General features: G+C 40.2%; 1 protein-coding gene across 1 annotated transcript in view; it reads right to left on the reverse strand.

The window, feature by feature from the left end:
• Window positions 1-259: 259 nt before the first annotated feature.
• rbfox2 (RNA binding fox-1 homolog 2) overlaps window positions 260-24,511 on the reverse strand; it is a 39,279-nt gene continuing 15,027 nt past the window's right edge. The window contains 12 exon segments of the mRNA XM_030728042.1: window positions 260-3,232; window positions 3,749-3,821; window positions 4,772-4,860; window positions 7,226-7,271; window positions 7,855-8,002; window positions 8,758-8,814; window positions 9,023-9,110; window positions 13,031-13,123; window positions 13,255-13,308; window positions 13,824-13,991; window positions 16,528-16,656; window positions 16,659-16,736. Of these exon segments, the coding sequence (XP_030583902.1) occupies window positions 3,188-3,232; window positions 3,749-3,821; window positions 4,772-4,860; window positions 7,226-7,271; window positions 7,855-8,002; window positions 8,758-8,814; window positions 9,023-9,110; window positions 13,031-13,123; window positions 13,255-13,308; window positions 13,824-13,991; window positions 16,528-16,656; window positions 16,659-16,736 (1,068 nt within the window). The 3' untranslated portion in view covers window positions 260-3,187.

The following is a 24,511-nucleotide window of genomic DNA, read 5'->3' on the forward strand; positions in this document are numbered from 1 at the left end:
CAAAGCTGGGCAAAAAGGTGTGTGTGTGTGGATTATCATGTGGAAACAGATACACGTACAAATTGATAATAATGGCGCTTATTTGCAGGAGATGCCAACAAGTTCATGTTCCCATCATAAACACTGACTGTTACGATTACACTTCCTCTACCCAGCGTGGACAATAAGAGTCAATCTGCAACCAGGCTTGCCAGCTGCTCTGTAATATAATGCTCAACCACTTTAATAAATGAACAGAAAGGAAAAAAAGAGAACAATCTGAGAAGTTCAATCACAACAAAACATTTTTATATAAAACATTTTATATGGACATTCAATAACAAAAAAAACATAATGGCAGTCAAGGGGAATACAGACATGACAGAGGGAAGGAACAGTTCATTGAGAAACCATAGCAACTATGAAGGATGTCCACATAGTTTACTATAATACACTGGCAAGAAAACCAGGACAGGAAAAATGAAGCTGCCACGCGTCATCGGTGCGGCAGCCATTTTGTTTGTCACGGGGCCTTTTTGCCAAACAGCACTGTGCTCTTTGTTGCATTAACTAGCTTAGGTTTGCTAGCTGCCTGTCATGGAGTTTAGTGGTAAAGAAGAATGCAGCTGGGCTCTGCTGCTCAGGAGTCAAATATGAAAAGACACAAGATTCATGCAAAACTTTTTTTTCTTTTTCTTTTTTTTTTTTTTTTTTTTTTTTTTTTAAATAACTCGACAAATATCGCTCATGCTGGTTTGTCCATGCCTTCAGTAGCTCCGAAACTCCATCTTTGAATATTTTGTGTAGCACATTTCAAGCCAGAACATGCTCGGTACTGTTAGCATCTTTGGCTAGTGCCTCTTTTTTTTTCTTTTTTAAAAAAGAAAGGGAAAAAACAAACAAACAAAAAAAAAAAACACGTGTCCAGAGCACATTCTACATTAATATGGAGATATATATTTTTAAAAAAGCAATGCTAAATGACTGGAGAAAATCCAACAGCAGCTCATTTAAAAAAAAAAAAAAAAAAAAGTGGAAAAAACAAAGCTAGCACTGAAATTAGTTAATGGGTTAAAAATAAAACACCTTCATATCCCACGCTGACACATTGTTTTTTCCCCCATATTGGCATCGTAACCTGTGCCTCTATGAGTGATAACACTATCTTTAAACAAACCCGGAGCAGCCAGAAAGGCCGAGCTGATAGATTTAGCCACTGAAATGTGAGGAATCGTTAAGATGTAAAAGGAAAAAAAAAAAAAAAAAAAAAAGGTGGTTTTAACTCAAGTGCTACAGGCCTATGTTCACCCATTCCAAATAGCTCAGTCACTTGCAAAACATGGACAAGCACACAAAAAAGAAAAAAAATATATCAAGTGTATAGTTTGAAATATAATAAATGTCAAGCTAGTAGATCCTATGATCAATCAATAAAAATAAAAATAAAGAAAACAAAAAACAGCCCAGACTGAATAGTTAACCGAGGAGACAAAGGTTTGGTAATGTCACATGTTTGTTCCTATTCACGTATGCTTTTTAGCTGAAGAACTTTAATCCCAAAATAAAAACACTTGAAAATTACCTTGCACCTTACAGGAGAAGGAACAACACAGAAGATGAAAGTAAATAAAAACAGCTATAGGATTATGATAATAACAATAACAAAGATAATATATTTATACATACGGCAGAAAAATGTGCTTTCTACAAATCTTTGGAACGAAAACAAAAGCCCAAAAAAGCCACATTTTGGAAATATAGAATACAGTGGAATAGAAATATGCACAATTGTGTTTTGCATTTAAATATTTACTACAAACACACTGACTGAATCTCTTTCTTGCTCAGTAATTGCTGCTGGCAGCATCTTAAAACACAATACCAACAGAAGTATGTTTCAGGAAGACTCATCCATTGCTGGACACTCGACAAAAGATGGAATATGAGGGGAAAATCCAAATAATATATATCCCTACATTACAGGATCAACAAATATTTAAACCGCAGGGTTTAGTCTGGTGGTAAGCTCGACTAAACAGGAACTTTTTTCTCTCTTTTTTTTTCCCTCTGTGTAGTGTTGTCATTTTTGTAGTGTTGGGTGATGGCTGCACAAGGTGTAGTGAAGTCCTGTGCAGGTCAGGTGTGACTATAAGCTGTGTCATATAGTTGACAGGTTGGATATTTGTACTATTTATGATTTTAACTCCAAGGTTCACTGTTGAATCCATGACAGCAGTGACTGCTGAGTCAAACATAAGAATGGTTTCATAAGAGTAATAATGAGAATAATTACAATTACAAATATTAATAATAATAATAATAATAATTTGGTAACTTTTTTTTTCTTCTCTAAACTAATTTCTTTGCATATAACAATTTTAAGTTTAAAGGTTTACCATTTCCACATACTAAGAAAACTTGAGGTAAGGAACAGCTCTAATAACCCTCCCTCCTTCGGCTTTCGGACGTGATTTCTGTAGCGTTATAAACCGTCACATCATCTCTCCAAGCTGCCACATTCAGTCTCCCTCTGCCAGAGCACCGCAGGTTTGGAAATCCTCTCATTACTATCCGCCCACGTCAAGGAGGAATTATAAAATCCATCCGTGGGCGTGTTTTTTTTTTTTTTTTTTATCATTTTTGTGACTTGTCATTCTGGTTCAGAATGTTTTCTTGGTGCTCTTTCAGCACACCTTCTTTCTTCCTACCGCCCTGATGGTTTGTGGACACCTTGATCGTGCGTTTCCCTCTCTTTTTCCTTCAACGGAGAGTGCGTGCAGGCCACACAGCGCTCAGCTCTTTCACACACATGGGGGACAGCTGTTTAAAATGTCAGTTATCCACATGCAGCCTTTGGAAGAACATCTGGGCTCTGTCACAAATCTTGTGCTGCTGAGTGCTGAGGGAATAAGAAGGGGAGACTATAATACAGCCGTGCAATAGGGAAGGAGGCCATCTTAAGTCTTTTTTTTTTTTTTCTTCTTTTTTAACATTAAGGCCATCCTTCAGTCTTTAATACAGCATTCCTCTATTTCTGTAGTAGCGTATATAAGAAAATGTGGAACTGCTCTGGGGTGGGATCTGAAATATCTTCTTTGTGGTTGACTCCACATTTTAAAACTGGGTGCAGTCCACCTCCACGACAACAGGGGGAGCTCTTTCAAAGTAATTCAATGGAAGAGAGGAGCTCCTGGGAAATGTAGTGTCTTTAATAGGGAGCAAATCTACTGTAGCCTCCCCTGTACAGCGTGGCCTATAAAGCAACAAAAGGAACAAACAATCAGTAAATAAAATTTTTTCACTACAGTCAAAATTGCAAAAAAATTACCATATCATACATACCAGCATACCATTACCATAGCTTGGAATAACTGTTGATATATATATTTTTTTTTTACTTTTACATTTTCACTTAATTTCAAGTCAATAAATTACACACACACACACACACACACAAAAAAAAAGAACAAAATTCTCAAACAAGTGTTGCCTGTGTACCCATAGACTAATAAAATTACACAAAATCCTTTTTTCTATGTCTGATACACATTCCCACATAAGACTTCAACCAGGGTAGTAAAATAAAACTGAGAGGGCCCAGGAGCAGTTGCTCATTTTTCCCCAATTTGGGCTTGCTCCTAGCTGTATAAACACCACATGACTATTAATCAGTGGCTACAACATAACATATTCCAACAATTCTTTGGAAAACATTAATTTTTTTGTGAACCAACCATAACCCGCGCGTGCATGCCCTACATAGACTTACCATGGCTCCAACGCCATAGGCAGCTGGGGCAAGTGCAGCGTGGTAGGGGTCTGCCGTGTAAACTCGTCCATAGCTATCAGAAATAGCACATAATATTTCAAAGGTTATAAAAAGAAAATTACAAAAAAAAAATCCACAATAATTCGGACATACTTGAGCTGCAGGAGAAAGAAGGGTTTTGCCTTTTTGAGAAACCCCAAAATACCTCATAATGTGAAAAAGGTTATGCACCCTATATAATTCACTTTATGTTATTAGTATTTTTTTTTCTCTTCTAACTGCATCTTGTTCAAAAACAAAAATCTACAGTCTACAAGGGTGTCAAACATACAGCCCACTGTCCAAAACGGATTTGGCAAAGGGTCCACTCTGGCCCACTAGGCAGTTGTTGCAAAGTGTGGAAATTACAGAAAAGGACAGCAATAAACTGTTTATCTTTTCACTGTATTTTACATCAGGAAACATGGCACTGCAAAGCTTTAAGACGACATCACATCAGGAGAGTGTTTGTCCAACTATTTTATCTAAGCCAGAGATTCATTTCTTTCGTATTTATTTAACCTTTCACTTAACATTTGCAGTCTGCAGTAATTGCCACAATCACCTTCAATACTTGCAGTGAGACCAGCTCCTTATGTTTTGGTTGAGATGAAAATATCAACACTCTCATCAAAGTTTAGTGAGGTTTACAGTCCATGGGTGATGTCTGTCAAAGACATCACCCATGCCATACCACACTGAAGTAAGGTGCCTAAATTACGGAGTCATGATGATATATTTCTTTGTAATTATAGTGGATTTAATGTGGAAATTTTTGTTGTTGTTGAAATTCCATATTTTTCTTAACATATCTTAGTCTGTTTTGTATGTGGATGGTTTATTAAAAGTAGTTCTTTACTACAAGGAAGTGGAACATTTGGGGGATTTTTCTAAAAAAATAAAAAAGGTATTATGCATTGGTTTTAAAACCAACCAATCAAATCTGACATCCCTTCTCTGTAATGTGCTGGACAGTACACTCACCTGTCACTGTAAGCTGCCGCTGCAGCTGCTGCCGCCGCAGGGGTTGCTACTGCAGCTGGCTGGGCGTATCGATATGCTGCATACCCACCCTGTGAGGAGCCGATGAAGACGAGAGAGGCAGAGGACAGAAAGAGGGAAGAGTGAAGCACAGGAAAAGAGGAGAGAGAGAGAGAGAGAGAGAGAGATACAATGAAAGGATGGGCGGGAAGAGACAGAAAGAAAAGTCTTGTTTAAAGTTTGCCGTATTTTCTCTGCAGAATATAAAACTAGTAGCGACTCTAAAGTGTTACATTGTGAGAAAAAAAAAAACTGCTGAGAAGAGAGCGAGAGATTAACAAGCAGTCAGTCAGCAAAACTGTCTAATCTGGTGCAGTACAGCATTCACAAGGATGTAGCTCAGGCTCTGTGTGGCTCTCTCACTCCATGGCTAATGTGGGGGGGGGGGAATATCCTCAATTGTGCACAATGCTTTTTAGTGTTTGTGGCCCTGAAGTGCTTTAACTATCCCACTGTGAGTTAGACATCAAGGGAGAGAGAGTTCACAGCCATAACTGTGCCCCACCCCGGTTCCCCTACCAAAAACACACAGTTAAAGAAAGGGGAAGGAGTGGCAAGATGATCGTGTCATTATCTATGTTTGGATGAACAGCTGATGAACAGACACAAAAATAAAACTACAGGTGTAAGAAGACAGTCAGCCAGTCGGATTTAAAAAGGGCAAACACACATACACACTCTCACGTGGCCAGCAACCAATCACTGACAGACACAGCATGCTTTCCCAAACTCAGAACAAACAAGTGTATTAGGCCAAACATCCCTATGGAAAAAATAAAAATAACAATAAGGGAAGAAACACACACCACTGCATTCTACCCTAAGGAATCAGTTCCTGCATTCAGGACCACACAGTTGCTGCTATGGGAGGAAGGCTGGACCGGGGGAGGTGGGGAAGATGAGGGAAGAAAGGACAGAGAAAGTGGAGGTGATGGAAAAGGATTGGAAGGAAGGTGGGAAAATCACAGAGAAACATAAAAGTGGAAGAGTATAATAATAATAATAATAATAATAATAATAATAATAATAAAAGTAAGGAAAAGAAGATACTAAACTCGATAACCTTTAAAAAAGGTTTGAGCTACTTTAACAATCAAAAGAGGAAAAGATGAAGAAAAAGGGGGATTTAGGAATAAAAATAGAAGATTTGGGAGCAATACAGGGGATGAGGGGGAGTAGGGGAGTCAGCCTTGTAAGTATGTCCGCATGCTGACATTGATTCAGTTAGCATGCCACAGGTGAAACAGATAGGGAGATTCCTGGAAGGGGTCTGAATGATTGGACTAATTGGATGAAAAATCCTTCTTTCCATCCCTTTAGCTGTCAGTACTCAGTGTACTCAAATCACACATTTTTTGTGTTAACTGTGGTAATATATCAAATCACTTATTTCATCCTTCTTAATACCAGAAATGCATCGTCTTACAAGCTACAGTGCACGATCTCTGGAGTGAAATTTAAAAAGCAGGTTTTTAGAGAAACTTCTTACAAAAAAAACAAAAGGAAATAAGTGCAGTGATTAAAACGTAAAGCTTAACATTTCTCTGATGCAACAACGAGAAGCAAAAAGATCACGTCTGGGTGCATGTGTGTGTAAACTAATGCAAAGCTGATGTATTAGCATAGATCCGATTTAATCTAGCTTTTCTAGCCCTGCCTGAAGTTATACCTACAGATGACTTTTCCACTACTTCTGTTACATGCTGCACTTAATTTACAGAAGATTTAACAGACAAGCCGCTGTTTTGTGTGGTTGTTTGTATTTTTTTTTTGCATTCTTTTTCTCCCCCTTCCGCAACTCCACCCATGTCAGAATCCAGTGAGTTAGTAGAAGAAGACAGAGAAGGCATTTCAATCTCAGATGGTCAATAATGTCTAGCAGCACGCAGTCATTGGAAACGAGGAGGATGCACACTGGCTCTCACACAGAGTGTGTAAAACCCTACCTGGGGCAATCTGCCACTAATGTCCTGAAACACTAGTCTACAGAGAGAACAGAAACATCTATTGTCAACCTGGTCACACACGCACACGCACCATTACACACAGACACACGCTCATAATCACATTGGTACAAACTAACTCACAAATGCACAGAAACAAACCCTAGAGGAGTCTACTGACAAACGAGCACACAGTCGTGGTGAGGATATTTCTCCAAAACGTATACCGGCATGTTGGGTATGAGACTGTGTAAATTTTGATTTTAATAAAAAGGCCTCATTTAAGTTTCAGTAAGATCATCAAATGTCAAGCAGTGACGAATCAAAACGCTCAAAAGTACACGTCTCTACGGGTTTGATCCGTGCCATTTCACACTTGAAAACCCACAAGGCAGGGGGGGGGGGGGGACGTAGGTGACGAGGGAGGCAGTGGAGGAGAGGCAGGCATACTTACATAGAGATCAGCTGCACCGTAAAAACCATCCTGATAGGCCATCACACTGAGAGAGAAACAGATAATACAGGAAAAGGGGAGGAAAGGTAGAGAGTAGAAAAAGGAGCGGTGGTGGGAAACCAAAACAAACAAACAAACAAACAAACAAAAAAAAAAAATGGTGTGGATGCGCCACCATGTGGGCATTGCAGAAAACAACAAACAAGAGTGACGATTGAGGGAGAAAGATGAGAAAACGGTGCCAAACAGATTGTGAGAGAGAGAAGAGAAAGAAGGGTGAGATTATTACACACCGTGCAACATGCAGGACAAAAATACCACCTCTTTGTATGCAAAATGCTTTAAAGTGATACTACTGTTTCCTTCAGCTGGTTACTAAACATTACAAAAACTACTCAATGTGACTAACATTACGAGTTGGGACTTACAAGGAAATGGTATTTCAGCTCAGCAAACAATCAATATCAATATCTCAATAAAAAAAAGTTATATTCAAACACACACAGCATGCATTATTTCTTTTTATAAAAGTGCAGCCATGCTTTTTAAGAAGACAAATGACCTACATAACGTCCTGTCTACATGTCATTACTAATAGCAGTGTCTTTTTTTTTTTTGCGTGTGTTTACCCGGGATAGGTGGGGATGGCTGGCTGTGGGACAGCTGCCCTGACTGCGCTGTAGACGGGCCGAGCGCGACCCCGGAGATGAGCGCCTCGAAAGGTTGCAGCGGTTGAAGCAGCTGCTGCTGCTGCTGCTGGGTATGGAAACCCTGGTACTGAGACAGAGGATTAAAAAGGATCTATAATTATTTTAATGCTGGTTAAATCAATAAATTCACTGTAAAATTCTAATCATTTACCCTATAAAATTAAAAAGACAGCAAATACTTGTTCTAACTGCCCATAGTTCAAGGAGATAAAGACATAAGCTGACGTTTTTAAATTCAACCAAAAACCTAAAGATGACCAGTCGACATAATTTATCTCTCTCTCTCACACACACACACACACACACACACACACACACACACACACACACACACACACATATGAAAGCGTTCCACCTTCATTTTTCAAGCATAAATATCAAACTGTAAATACTGTACTGAAAACTAAGTAATCCTTGCAGCTCTTTCTCTATAAGTAACCAGCAAACCCCCCCCCCCCCATGTCTTTTCAAGGCATTTTATAAAAACATGTTTCTTGATAAAAAAAGAAAGAGAAAAAAAAATACCTCAGAGGTGACAAACTCACAACCTCACAATTTCAGGTCCACTTCTTACCCCACTGAGCTAACTGATTTCACAAATACAAATGCATTTATTTCTGTCTTTGCAATAATCTGAAGTGTATTTTGCACTTGATAAGAGATAGTCTGCACTGACCCCTATTCTACATGGACACAACATTGACATCTGTTCATCTACGGTTCACGGTCCTGGTAGGACAATTTGGCGCCCTACCGCAACCAGTTTTGACCTGGGAGAGAATGTCGGGGTTTTAGGCAAGAATAAAGTTAGGTGGCTCTTACCGGTATAGAGCTCAGGAGTGTAGATGCCTCCAACCATAGGACTCAACTTCCATCCAGCTATAATAAAGAAAGTTGACAACAATATGTAAAGTGATATTTCACAGGTAACTCACTTGAAACAACCAGTATTCAACGGACATTTACTCAAATGTCACAACTGGCATTACAGGCCAAAACACATCTATTGGACTGTTGGGGTGAGCTGTCCCTTTAATATGGCGACATTAATTTCTGCCTATCTTACAGGTCCAACCAAATGCATTACCATATGGTAGTGCTGCAAGGCCCTCTCCGTTTGAGTATGGTGTGGTCATCTTCTTGTTTGTCATCACTCTGGCTGTGGCATTATTGACCTGGACACCAAAGAAAGTGATCAGAGGCTCATTTAGGTCGGTTTACTATAAAGAAAAGTATAATCCAATCACAGTTTAGTTTGTGTTTTATGCTTTTTAATCTGATTTTTGTCTGTGACACTTTATATGATTACTGGAGCTTTCACATTAAACTTGTGCTTTAAGTGTGAGGCGTCATTTTACTTTTCACAGTTTTGTACTTATGAGAAGGGTTAATTCTGTTGATGAGCAGCGATGGTATTTGTTGCATGCGCTTCTTTTGAAGGAGAAAGACATTGAAAACAAGGATCCTGGTGAGTAGTCAGGCAGTTTTGCACGCAAACAATGCAACCATTGGCACACAGAACAAAGAAAAACCAACAAAATATCTGAGATCAAAGGCATTCACAAAGAAATCCAAGACCATTATATTGCTACCTTAAAAAAAAGGAGGGAAAAAGAAGGTGAATTAAGCAGCAGATTCATCAGTTGAACACAATGCAAAAACATCAATTGAAGAGTTCATACACAAATTACACACAGCCAATCAAGAGCGCATCACATCACCAAAGGTGAGCAAAACTAGCCAATCAGCAAGCATCAGATGCAGCAAGAGACCAATCAAATAGGGTTGGCAGCCCTCCCAATCAAGTACACGTCATACAGAAAAAGGAGGAAGAGAGAACAACAGAGAAAAGACAGAAATATAAAAGGATGCAGAAGGAGGAGCCAGTCCACATGAAAATACACAGAAAAACACACACATGATGTGGAGAAGAGAGAGAGAGAGTGTGAACAGTCCATCCAAATGTGCAGTTCTTCTAAGGAACAAACAATAAGATGCAATACACTCATACAACATACATCTGACCGTTTGCCTACATTGGGTCTAACTGTACATGAGCAGTGATGGAGAAATGATGGATGGAGCAAGAACGAATACAGAAAGAAAAGAGTCTAGATAAAAGACAGAGGATGGGGGATGCAAATATCATTCCTCAAATAAAAAAAATAAAATAAAATAAATCAAATGAAACCATGGCTGTGAAACACTGCCAGGCATTTCAGATCAGTGTCACACACCAGAAACACCTCGAAGCACACAACCACCAACACACACCATCCAGAACCAAACTTATCAAAAACAAGGAAACCGCTAACAGAAATCAGAACAAAGAAAGCTGTCGTTGTTTAAAAAAAAAAAAAAAAAAAAAAAAAAAAAAATCATATTGTCTACGAATTATTTCATGACAGCTTTCATTTATCTTTTTTATTTTTATCAAATTCTGCATAACACATTTAGTAGATTTGCCTTACAGTGTGCTTGCATCCCCTTTTGGGCAACGCACTATTCAGCCACATGTAGAGTTTTAAGAGGAAATGTCACGTCTGCACAGCCGTATCTCTGCAACTGTCTGCAGTCTACAAATTGGTGCAGAAAGTTATAAATCAAGCACTACAGCACGCCATGATATACAGACAACTATTATCCCCTCTCCGGTAAAGCTAACATTGCACACATGCTTTAGCATGCTGTCCCACTAAGGTGCAAAAATGCAGCTATCAGCTGACACATGACACAGAGAGATGACATAGTACTATATGACGTCATACAGATGACGAGAAAGAGAGTAAACCATGCAGGATACAGCTCTGGAATTAAATGCTGAATGCAGTTAGAGAGGTGATTGGAATGAACGCATAAGAAGTGGTAGTCATAGTTGTTGCACTTGCAGATAGATGCAGTACATTCAGTTACACAAGTGGCCTTTATAATGCCATGCGGTCAATGGCTAATCACGTAATCGTTTCATTCACCACCTCCCCAAATCAATCACAGGATTAGCCAATCAGGTTCTTTCAATCAACCAATCAAGCTCCCTTAAGTAGAGGAGTCCTTCATTTGGGTGTTGGGTGCATTTTCTTTTTTTTAATTTCATTTGGACGGATGGGGTAGGGGGAGGGGTCATTCAAAGATGATGCCATGTGTACACAACTTACCGTTGCCAGGGAAACGGCGTGAGGACACGCGAGCAGTTACCGTGGAGACTGACAACAACAACAACATACAAAAATCATCAGGGAAATAGAGAAAATATATGTAAGAAAGAAATGATGAACCAAAAAAAAAAAAAAAAAAAATAAACAAACAAAACGAGGTAATGAAAAGCAACCCCCACCCTGTGGTAGAGAGGAAGTGATGTAACAGGTCACGTGTCAACAGTCACCTACAAGAATCAGCCATATCACAACAATCTAGCCTCTAAAAAAACCCCTCTGCGAACAATTAAAAATAATAAAAGTTTATCAAGGAGCAAACAAATGGAAACAGAAAATGTCAGAAATTAAAATATAACTTGGGGAAGGAAACTACACGTTATATTATTGTCCAGGTTATATTCAAATAACTGACAAAATAATCACTCAAAATCTAACTTATTCCCATTCTCTGGTGTTTAAGCTACCTGATTACATCCCAGGACAGGGAAATGGACAGAGATATGGAGGTAGGAGTGGACAGCAGAGATGAAGGTGCATATGGGGACACGAACTGGGAGAGACAGACAGACTGGCCGGGTGAAAAAGAGTGAAGAGGGATGGAGAACCAATAAAATAAAGGACAGGAGAGGGGACAACTATCTATTGCATACTGGTTCATTCTGTCTCCGCCCTCCATATATATATATATATTATTCTGCACACCCACACAAGAGACAGAGAACAGAGCAGGACATTTGGGACCATGCAGAAGGGCTTTAGTAGTTAAAATAAAAAAAATAAATAAATAAAAAAATCAAAGCGTGATTTAAAATCAAAGAGCCAGAGCAAATGGCGAAAGCATGGTGTATTTGATCTCCCAGGCCATTTGCAACTGAAATCCGAGCTCATGCTGACAAATTAAAGAAAAAGTCACAACAAAATGCACTTCCATGAGATCTGGTGTTCTTTTTCAGGAGTGGTGGATGCAGGTGTGTGTGTGTGTGTAAAACAACACGTTTATCTTTACCATTCATCTTGCACATCTGAAATTAAAGTTGTTGTTTTGTGTTTGTTTTTTTTGTTTTCTGGCTAAAAAAAACAAACAAAAAAAAACAAAACCAAAAAAAAAAACAAAGCATCAGAAAAGACACCACACTTCTCACAGCAGTCTTATTCCCAAAACTGCCCCCTGAAAATGCTCCCCCCGCACCACATGCATCAGTCTCGTAACACATCAAACATAAAAAAAAAACTACGACGCAGGGGCAGCCGCGTAATTTTAAGTGAAAGAGTGAAAAATCCTTGACAACATCCGAGCCAGTGCTCCATCCATGCAACATACAGTAGCCTCTTACACCAGCAGCAAGCACTCCCCCCTCCCCAAGAGGAAAATAACTGAGAGGCTTTTAACTGCTCATCCAGTCATAAACACAACCATAAACCAAAAATGGCCACTCGTTATGATCATGGAAGAAGTGATGATGATGGTAATGGAAAAGGTGCAGGAAGACAGATAAAAAAAAAAAAAAAAACCCTACATGCTGTGACAGAAGCGGATATCATCAACAACCGTGTTGTAGTGACTTCCCCACCAGCCATGCCTGTTGTGTAGCCACTCCATCCAGCATGCTTTGCAAACCACACAACTTTTTTTTTTTTTTTTTTAAGGTCAAGGTGCAATGGACAGCCCACAACATCAAGAAGAACAAGAACAGCAACAACAGCATGAGCATCAACAGGAAGTGCCTTCAAAAGAGTCGCCTGTGCGTGCGGCACCACTGCACCATGCTATAGTGAAGCCAGAGGGGTTAGAGTTAAACACAACAGCCATCCGGAAACCTTCTCTGGGGCAGAAAGAATTAACTGTCACTGTCGGACATGGAGGGGAAACAGAGGAGAAAATGTTCACTGTTTAAAAAAATAAATAAATTAAATAAACAAAGGCGAGGGTGCTCAGTTACCTCTATTTTACGTCCTTCCACCAGCGTACCGTGAAGCTTCTCTCTGGCCCTCTCTGCATCTGCGCTCGACTCAAATGTAACAAAACCGAAGCCCTGCAAGCACAGGACGGAGAAACGACAAGGAAAAGCAGGAGAAGATTGCAGTTAAGCTTTAGCTGAGATGATTTTTTTTTTTTTTTTGCTGCATTTTGAAATGCCTGACAGCTTTTTCTTCAGTGTCCTACCTTAGATCCTCTCTCGTTAAAAATGATCTCCACATCAAGGATTTTGCCAAATTGCTGAAACAAAAAGAAAAGAGAAAAAAAAACCAAAAAAAACAAGAGGAGTGAAATGAAGAAGCTGAACGAGCATGTAAGTCACACGCTGCCTCTCGCCACGGGGTGTCAGCACTGTTCAGCCACGATGAGCTGGCACTGAGCCTGCACTGGTTGTTTGGTCTTCTATCATATCTTCCTTTTCTCTGCACTGCATTTTTAGAACCATTCCTCTTGCAAAACAGGAGGAGACCAGGCCAGATTATTGCACTTCACTTTAGATAACCTGCTGGAGAGCTGAAGATCTAAATAATCAAATAGGACAACGAATTCCATTAAGCAAAAACTGGCATGGCAAACCCTTATTTTTATTTAAAACATCATGATAGCAAGAAATTAGGTAGAGATCAAAGTGCTGAAGTCACTAGATGAGAGGTTTTAGTCATTTTTACTAAATGGCTGCTCTGAATTTGAGCCTAGTCTTGTTATGTAATGATGCAGTGGTTTGGGGGGGAAAGGGAATATTCTGGTCTACTTACCCCAAACATCTGCCGTAGGTCAGGGTCTCGGAAGCGGAAGGGGATGTTAGATACATGGAGGCGTTTGGGGGTCGCCTTGGAATCGGAATCATCTCCAGCGCTCCCCCCACCACCCCCTCCTCCCGAGCCAACCCCAGACTGGCCGTCAATCTGGGAGGACCCATCTGACTGCTTAGACAGACGTATGTAAAAAAAAAAACAAAAAAACAGAGACAGACAAAAACAAAGAGGTCTTGTTAGGGTTGTGAAAGACGTGATACGCAATGCACCATTAGCTGACAGACTGTCATCTGTCAGATTTGCACTGCAGTAGGCGCTGTTCGCTGCTCCACCGGCTTCCATTAATCAGCTGATTATTTTGCTGATTAGTTCATTAATCAGCCTGTACAAATTGTGTATTAAACGGAAAAATATCCATGCAATTTCAAAGTACTTGTTTTGCCTAACAAGCAGGCAAAAGCACAAAAACACCCAAATTCTAATGTCATCCATCTATCCATCCATCCGTCCATCCATCCATCCATCTATCCATCCTCTTACACTCATCCAATTCAGGCTGGCAGGCGGGGGCTGGAGCCTATCCCAGCTGCCACAGGGCTAGAGGCGGGGTACACCCTGGAAAGGTTTCCAGTTTGTCACAGGGCTAACACAGAGAGACAGACAACCATTCACACTCACATTCACACCTATGGGTGATTTAGAATCACCAATTAACCTAACCCCACTAACTGCACGTCTTTGGACTGTGGGAGGAAGTCGGCATAATTTGGCATATCTCAGCCTTCTTTCCCTTCTTGACAGCCACCCCTTCCACTGAGACTATTTCTGATGAGGCTTCAGTGAACTAAACTGAAGGCCAGATGCATCTCTCTGGTCCTGTGTCAGGTCTTTGCTGGATTTTTTTTCCTATTTCTTAAAGACATGACTTTAAGATACTGTTCATCTGCTGTAGGTAGTTTTATTTTAGTCCTGCCACTTCTTTTCTCTTCCACTAGTCAAGATTCCTCAGTTATTTTTAAGGACACACTGCAAACCACGTCAAGATATGCCAAGTTTTAAACTAATAGCTCTTATTAGGGAAGGGAATCACCTCGTAGATGCAAAAATACTTTATTTCTGACAAACTGTGCTATCTTTAGTATTTTTTGTAGATTCAACTAAAGAAATGAGAACACATTTTTTTGTGTGCTAGTAACAAAGTGAATATAGATACAATTTAAAATTGGCTCTTTGCTAAGTTGTCTGCTATGTGTAGACATCACTGATTCATCCCTTGAGTTAGGTGCCTTTTTATGCTTGAATGATTCATAGGTCCGTGTTTAGTGGCTTAACAAACAAAATAAAAACATTCATCTGAAAATGGTCAGGTAAACGGCCTGAAAATGAGTGAAAAACCAGCCAATGTCGAAAGAAAAGCCTTGAAACTCCTCCAAAAAGCCTGGAGAACTATTGCTCAAGACAACTTTAAAAGAATTACAAGACAGTCTGACTCCTTGGCAGAAATATATAAAGAAATGAGGTGTCAAGACTCTCATTTTAATATTTAAGCAGTTTTGTTTATTGTTGATGTTTAAATACCACCATCTGAAAGAAAAAAATTTTTCTACCTAAAAACAGTGGATTCAAATTAACGGCATCATGACAAAACATTACATCTAATATTATAGAAGTGTTTATCCACTATTCCCCCCCTCCGAACCCTTCTGCTTTACTGATCTGATCTGTTGTTTTTTTTTTAATTAGCACAGACATTGTCTACAATCAATACCTCTGTGTCTGCATGTTCACAAATAAAAGCCATAGGTTTACAGGGAGTTATGAGGTGGACTAAGACTTGGATGGCCACAGTAACACCCATGTCAAATTCCCACTTCAAGCAAATTGTGCTTTCACATGTCTGTCTTTTTTTTTTTTTTTTTTTTTTTTTTTTTTTTTTAAAGTTGGGTAGGCTTTCCTACCAACAGTTCTTCTTTGTGAGTGTTTAGCTGTGTGGGTTTTTGCATGTCAAAGTGCTCAAAGACAAACAAAGCAAAAAGATGAGTGAAGATTAGGCTGTAATTTTCAAGTCCACCAGAGGAAAAAAAAAAAAAAGCAAAAAAAAAAGCTAAATGCAGCTATTCCACCCGAACTGCTGATGAGCTAAAAAGAAAAAAAATGTTTTCCTATCATAATGATAGAAAGCACTTAGAGAGTGCATTCCAAACCAAGGCAAATGACCTACTTTGCATTTTCAAAGAAAGTAATCCAGATCCCCCCTTTACCCCCAAAAATTTAATGGGTTCTTTCTTTGCCCATGCTGCACCTTTCCACAGAGTTTCATGAAATAACTCTTGGTAGTTTTTATATAATCTTACTGACAGACAAACAAAAGGCAGCCTTCACACACTGTCTAAGTGTTATTTCAGCTACAGCGAAGTGGCCACAAAATCAGTTATGACAGGTGGAATTATTTGTATTTGGAAGAAAGATCATAACACAGAGAGGTTTACAGATTTTAAGTGGCGGCAGGAAAAAAAAAAAAAAAGACACTAAACCTAAAATTGGTACAGCTCAGTAGGAAAATCTTGACTTTTTGTCAGAATGAGTTATGTGCACCTCTAATATTCTCATTTCAGTCTGTAACATGTAGCCCACTCACTCTAAGCGCCCTCTCAAGGCAAAGCCCGGGTGTGGGTTGCCCACAGAGGATGAGGCTGGTACTCACTTGGGCACTGAGGCTGTTAGCGGCGTTGGCTGCGCTGTTTGCTGCTCCACCGGCTTCCACGGGACCCTGGACGGCCCCTGCAGCGTACAGGCTGCCCCCGTAATCCAGGGCCAGGCCGTTCTGGGGGGGGGCGGTGGTGGAGGAGGTGGGAAGGCAGAGAAAGGTGGGGGTACAAGTCCCTCCTGACCGCCAGCACTATCCTGAGAACCCTATTGGAAGAAAAAGAGAGAAAAGCGAGGTGGGAGTGAGAACTAAAGTAGTCGGCTGGCGAAATACCACGGTATCTTTTACTAAGAGCATCACCCGACCACAGAGACCACTTCCCCTAGAGCTTCAGTCTAAAAGTCATACAGGCATGGATATTATATTTCCATTTTCCAGTGTATGTGTGTGTACGAGCGTGCATGTATCTAAGCCCCCACCCATTAAATATTCACTGCTGCCACATCTATTATTGAGGGTCAGATGCCTCCATGCTCAGTGTGTTGCACAATGATGAGTGTCTAATGCCTGCACACACACACTTACAAACGCCTCTGCACACAAACCACCTTTGACACGCAAACACCCACACACCTAAACGCTCACACAAAGACCAACTGTTAGTAAGGAAGCCGGCCCAAGTACTTGGTACATATTATTTCCCCCCGGAAGATGCATGTGTAAGTTGCCAAAATTTGAGCACGTAGGAGAACAATACAGGCGTTCATAAACACATGGTGGAGACACATAAACATGGCACAGGCATTAAAACAACACAACACACATACACACATTCCTTACTGCTGGCAGTGGGGCATGGATACCCTAAATGGAAATAGTTAGAGAGTGAGTAGAGGCAGCAGTGATGGGAGAGAATAGAGAGGGTGGGGTGGGGAGAGATAAAAGGTGATGACGGATATGAGAGACCAGGCCTGATCCATAGCTGCAAAGATTACTCAACCTTCACCACATTTCAGATCTATTGTAGTTCCAGTAACTGAAGTTTTTTGCCATTTAGACAGAAAAAAAGAAAAGTTTTCTTGTTTAGTTTATTGATCGTACTAATAATCTTAACAAGTCTGTAGCCATGCTCATATCCCAGTGAGGCTGTACTTGGCACGAAACAGTCTGCTTCAGATGTGTTCACGCTACCGGAAATATGCTGCCTGGATCCAGTGTGCAAAAAGGAGCACACGACGCCCACTCGCTTAGCTGTGCACTGGACAATTAGCGGTGCTATCTGCACATCAGTGCAATCCGACATCACACAGAGTGACAGATGCGCTAATGTCCAAAACTGACTGCACTGGAAATTTGCTCGTTGCAACGCACCATTTGTCAGATAATATTTAGAAATGTTTAGGGCTGCAGTAAATGTGTGAAAACAGCTAATAGCGTCAAAGTTGACATATTGATACTTAGCAGGCAAAAAGTATTCACCATCTCAGTTTAGTGGAATTAGCGGACATCTAGAAAGTGTGCAGGATTCATCCACTGGGGATCACGAATGTGCAAAATATTATGGTAATGCATCCAGTAGTTACTGAGATATTTTAGTCAAGACCAAACAGATGGACTAAAATCCAGGTGACCATCATCATCAACCTGTCATAAGTTATGTCAGCAGCCTGGCTAAGAAAGATAAACCACAAACTCAATCTTTTGTCAGGGAAGAATGATAAATTAATATATTTATTCTACTGTCCCTGGTGTGAAAAGGCATATCTGACATCAAAATGTTAGAAAACAGTAACTGAATAACCAGATACTGACATCAGAAAAAAATTAATCATAACAAGTAATAAAAACTGTTAAACAATCCCAAATTATAAATTTAAACGATGATAAAAAACTATGAAGATCTCCATAAATCTGATATAGCAGCCATTGTGTAACCTTTTTATTCAGCCTATTCTCCTTTGGTCTGTCTTCTTAATTTCTTTGTTCTCATCTGACTCTTAACTAATTACTATTATCATCATTGCTTTATTAGGAATAGTACTAATGTAACAGCACTCACACAGACAGTAATACAATAATTAATAAGGAAAAGAAATGACAATGTCTTTTCTCCCCACCATCAATATATCACTTCTAAATAGACTACACCAAGCCTACCTGACATCTGCTTGGCTATATTCACTTCAAGTGGTCGGGGTGTGTGTGTGTGTGTGTGTGTGTGTGTGTGTGTGTGTGTGTGTGTGTGTGTGTGCGTGTGTGTGCGTGTGTGTGCGTGACAGGCTGCAGCGATGCCCATCTGAGCTGCACAATAGATCACTGTCCCTTTGGGAGTGTTAGAAGTGTGTGGGAGGGTGAGTATGTATGTGTATCAGTGTGTGTGTGTGTTTGTGTGCATGCCATCTGTCTCCCAGCTTTTGACCTTTCTCAGCATCACACCTGTGACACTGTAGTCCGGCCCCTCGACTCAATAACAAACCGGGGGATGCACACGGTCGACACAGATCACGTCGATATTGTGACACAAGAAGAGCTTCAGCAGGGCTGCTCCCAGTAAGCAGTGAGAGGGAAACTCTGCTGTGTCATAAACAGAGATAAACTAAAGCAAATACAACAGGAATTTCTTATATAAACTTAAGTATTTTTATATGGTATAAATCTAAACTCTAAATACACTCTAAAATGCATTTGCGCACATTTACCATAAGCATCAAATTGAATGATTTCTTTGCTTTCAGTCAGCAGCATCTTCCTGGATATATTTATCAAAGATGTTAAAATGCTTTGTTATTTAAATGAAAACAAAAAAAGAACTGTCCCTATGCTAGTCACACTTCAGTGAATCCATTCTGCAATTAAATCACAAAGTACACAACCTCAATGCATTTAGCCACCCAGCAATGGTCAGGAGGCTCGACTGAAGCTGAAACCAAGTATCAGACTGAGGAGGAAAAGGTGATTTAGGTGACTTTGAAAGTGGCGTGGCTGTTGATGCCAGACGGGCTGGTTTGACAAACTGCTGATCTGCTGGGATTTTCACACACAGCCATCTCTAGGGTTTCCAGAGAATAGGGGGAAAAAAAAATATATATAGTAAGTCGCGGTTCTCTGGGCAAAAAAAAAAAACAAAAAAAACCCCGCATTGTTGACGGCAGAGGCCAGTGACAAACAACGAGATTGGTTTGAGCTTATAGAAAGGTGGCAGTAACTCAAACAACCACAGATATGCAGATGAGCATGGCTGAACACACAACACAATGAATATGGAAGCAGATGGCCCACAGCAGAAGTGGCCACACTGGGTGCCACTCCTGTCATCTCAGAACAGGAAATTGAGTGGCACAGGTTCACTAAAATTGGACTAAATGTTGCTTGGTCTAATGAATCTCGATTTCTGGTGCAGCACTCAGATGGTGGGGTCAGAATTTGGCATAAACAACATGGAAGCAGGGATCCATCCTGCCTTGTATCAATAATTCAGGGCAGTGGTGTAATTGTGTTGCAGATGTTTGTTTTGGGGTTTGTTTTTTGGTCCACTTTGAACCCCCTTACTGTTTGTGAGCATGCCCATCCCTTTAAGTGTACCCATCTTCAAATGGCTATTTTCAGCAGGAGAATGTGCTCAGTGGTGTCTTCACTGTACTCCACAGTTTCCACATCTCAATCCAACAGAGCACCTCTGAGATGTGGTGGAATGGGCAAAATCGTTTCATGAGCTGCACAATGCCTTCGTGCCAGCAAGGACCGAAATCTCTGAGGAATGTTTCCAGCACTTTGCTGAATCAATGCCACAAAGAATTAATGCCGTTCTAAAGGCAAAAGGGGGCTAAAGCATAGAATGAGCATGTCTGATACACTGGAACTCACAAGTCATTAAGTAAGTAAAGTTTATTTTATAGTGACTTTTAAGCTGCTTTTTAAAGGACAACAAATTTTCACTTGTTAGCCATGGTTCCTTCAACACATGAAATGATTATTCATCTAATCATTTACTAGAACATTCCTGGTGCAGAAGCTATACTTGTCTTTCCTGCTGATGTAAGACGAAAGGAGACAGACCCAGATGCTTTAAGAGGAATGCTTTGAACTCTATGTTTAAAGACTGCAGCCGCGTTCTGCCTTTTGTGATTTCAGGAGTGTAATTACAAACAGAAATCCTGCTATCTCACTCGCTCTCGCTCACCGATAACAGGCAGTAAATACATGTTTATCACTAATCGCAACACTGTGAGCCTTACCCCCAAGCTGCGTTGCCACACTATTCACTGCGCACACATCCTGCAGCTCGCCTGGCAGGTGAAGAGTCACCACCTCGGGCAGAACAGAAACCATGATCCTCATCTTCAATGCCTGGCACTTGAGCAATACAGCCACCAGATTACTGACCACAGTGTCCAAGTTTAACTTCATTCACGTTTTCAGATAGCAGCTGTGTCCGCTCATCTAAACTCTGCAGCTGTATGAACCTCTTCCAGTCTTGCCCACAAGCACCCAAATTAAGATTTTGATACAAGATAACACCCCTCAAAATCCTTGCCTTCGTGTCCTGTCTAAGTTTCATGTAGCAGCACAAACAACTTATTACCTTGGCGAGTCATGCCTGTTATTTGCACAGATTGTTCCATGATTATTATAAGCTGTGAGGGTTTGAGGATACATGCGTATAGAGATGGAGGTTTGGAAAATGTCAGCTATTCTAAGTTCCCAGGATAACGAAATAGAAATAAACTGCTGCGTCTTTGCCGACATTACTCTACCCTCTCTTTAATTTGGTTTCTGTTATTAGCAGTTATAATTTTATGCTCCAATTAGTGAACAAAACATCAATTTTTCTCCTTGTTGGGGAAAAAGAACCACACTCTGTTACATCACTGGTGGTAATAATGTGAACATTAGCTGCAATCCTCTGATGAGACATCCCGAATTCATTACATTTGCTCAATTCAGAAAGGCAAAAAAAAAAAAAAAAAGGGGGGGAGAGCAGAGACATGGAAATTAGCCAGTTTAGATCAAGCTTTTAACTGCAGCAGAAAAAAAAAAAAACAGATATGTTAAGTGACACACTGAGTGACCTCACTTTGCATAATCCCATCCTAGATTGCATTTGCGGAGGTGAAAATGATAGTAGGTGGAGCAAGTAATTCTGGGTCACCAGGTAGAAGCTAACCTGGATGACAAACAGAAAGAGAAACTAGACCCGCTCCAGTGTCTTCCTAGAAAGGGAAAGTTGATCACCCAGATTAGGTGAAGTGGTGAAATGGGAAAAGTGGAAAGGGGACAATGCAACCTTTGAACTCTTTCAGCAACTATTAAAACATAGTGCCATTAAATTTAACTGATCTCTTACATTTTGATCTAGTGGCATCACCACATCATAATGCAATTTTCTTCTATTATGTGCTGACTAATAAATATTAGCATGCTAACAAGTTAAATTAAAATGGTAAACATTATGCATGTTACCATGTTGTCAGTTGGGGAACCTACTGGCTGTCTGCTCTGCTGACCCGGGCTAAGACTTCCTCTTCCATCTGGCAGTCATTGTCTGAGATACATTTTTAAAACTAATTAAAAGCAAAAATTGGCATTAGATGATAGCTGGTGGTTTGGAGGCTGCATTTTCAAAATGAAGTCTCTCTTGTGCCTTTCATCGGGACTGTTTACCTGCATGCAAACAAAGCCTGCTCAAACACGACTGTTTGTGTTCCAAGTAGTATTAACCAGGCTACAAATGGAAACCAGAAGGCTTCCCGCACCACCTCCCAAAAGATTCTGCATATTCATATAAGTAAAAGTTAAACAAATAAAATAAAATAAGCAGATATTTCTTTATAGAGATTATCTTCTTACTGGCATTTAGCTCAAAGCAAGTACTCCCCAAATCCAAGGTCCACGAGGCATAAAAGGCCTCCACACCTCCCGTGCCACCTTTAGATGCTTTTCCACCATGCAGCAAGCAGTGGTGAGTGAGTATGCTGACAGCTTTACTTTGTTCGCAATGTAAAGCTATCATTTATATTGTGTTTGCAACTTTCTGGAAAATTAATTGCCCTCAATAGGACAAAAATGTCTGGGAATTAACAAATAAGCAAAAAAAAGGACAAAGAAAAAGAAAAGCAATGTCTAAGGAAACCTTTTTCAGGGATCCCCCTGCCACAGTGGCTTACACAGAGAATGTTGTAAATGCAGTAAAAGTCTATCTTTTGTCCAATTTGCTGGGAAAACCACCCTCCTACTGTTCATCGCCGCTCTACTGCTGCCGTACTTGAGTCCCAACATTGATGACTCATGACACATCTCACTCGACTACAGATGAGTCAGTTTTGGACTTGACAAGTTGTGATGCAACTTAGACAGAATGATAGTGACTTGGATTTTCATACCGCACACTTTAAGCTTCGATTTTCTGGCTGCAACAATATACAGCATAAACCAATGAACCAATGAAACATGTTCCACGAGGCCAATTTAGTGAGAATTTGTTAACTGTGAGATGATGTAAATTCTTGGTTTTCTTCTCAAAAAAGTGGAACAACATAAACTCTGACCCTGTGAAGCTCCCTCACAGGTTTTCTATACCAGCCTGTGAGTTTCTGTTGGACTTGAAGCAGCTGTATCATCGATATCAAAGCAGATAGTGGAACTAATTAATTTACAGGTTACATCTAGAAACATCAAAATTCCAATTGACCACTTTTTTGGACAATATGTCATCAGTGGAAGAACGGAGAAACAAATCTGTGGAAATGCTGGATTCATCCTCAGCTCAGCATAAAACCTCATTAACAGTACATTACTGTAGCAATCTCTATGAAGTTTTAGATGCATAAGAGCCTGATCAGTGATTAATCATTTGTTTATTGATAAGCATCAGTCAAACCTATGGATCATGTGTTATAGCTGCCACACAGATCATCTGAATAATTTTACTTGAGGATGATTGTGGTGCAGCTATAATGACTCTGACATTCTCAAAAACAAAAAAATAAACCACAGCCTGAAACCAGGCTGCAGAATTAATGTCGAAAGTCGGGCGCTGAGCATGATTTTACTGGGTATGAATATGTAAGAACTGAAAAGTAAACTATGTTTCATCTGTTTGACTCATGTTTTCACATTCAGTTGCTGTCACCTGAATGTTGTCCCCATCAGGTTACAGCTGAATATTTCCAGCTTCATCATCCATTAAGACAAATTCAAGAATGAGTGAACTATGCTGAATTGAATTCTCCACTCATATTTTTGTAGATACATTTCACGAGGCACACTGGTACAGATGCACATTTCTAGCTTATCTGGATTAAAATGGAAGATCCGTGTTTTATTTACTCATTCCCATGTTGAATCATGATATCGGACTTCTATCGATGATGGCTGAGGAACACCGGGATGCTTTTCTGGGAGAGAAAACTTTCCCATCTCAGGTTGAAATAAGAAATTTGTGTTTAGAGTCAGAGTGTCTTTAAGTTATTTTCTGATACAGACCCCAGACCATAACTCTGTCAGTTCTTCTATTCTCCTCATTGTTGTTGTTCATGCACAGACTACAGCCTCGCAGGAGAATGGACAACCCCGGCTGTTGCGGCTCCTTCTGCCAGACCCAAAATAGAAGCGGGAATACAAGCCAAAAACAACCTTGTATTTGTGTTTGACGATTGGCCTTTTCAGAGGAGATCCATTTTTGCAGCATCTCAACGGGCCTCTCTTTACCTGATACACTGTGTTAACAGCCCTGTATCTCCAAAAACAGTATGTGGCTGTGTGCTGCTTCCCCCCACCCCCTCCTGTAAAGCTTTGGGCCTTTTGCTGACTGCGAGTGGCCTTTGTGATTCGAATCAGTATAAAAGCATCTACTGAATAAATGCACATAGATAGCAGGATAAGAGGAGGAACACAAAGACAGAGGACGAGGGCATTCTTGGACAAGTGCTGCCCTGTGCACAAGCAAACTGTAGGCTGTTCATTTGTGTCAGCACTCAGGTTTGTGTACATTTTGTTTGCGTGCATGTCTTGTACTTGTCTCGGTGCACGCTCCCGGTGTTTT

Source organism: Archocentrus centrarchus, chromosome 1 (assembly GCF_007364275.1).
Source record: "Archocentrus centrarchus isolate MPI-CPG fArcCen1 chromosome 1, fArcCen1, whole genome shotgun sequence".
In the NCBI taxonomy this organism is placed as follows: domain Eukaryota; kingdom Metazoa; phylum Chordata; class Actinopteri; order Cichliformes; family Cichlidae; genus Archocentrus; species Archocentrus centrarchus.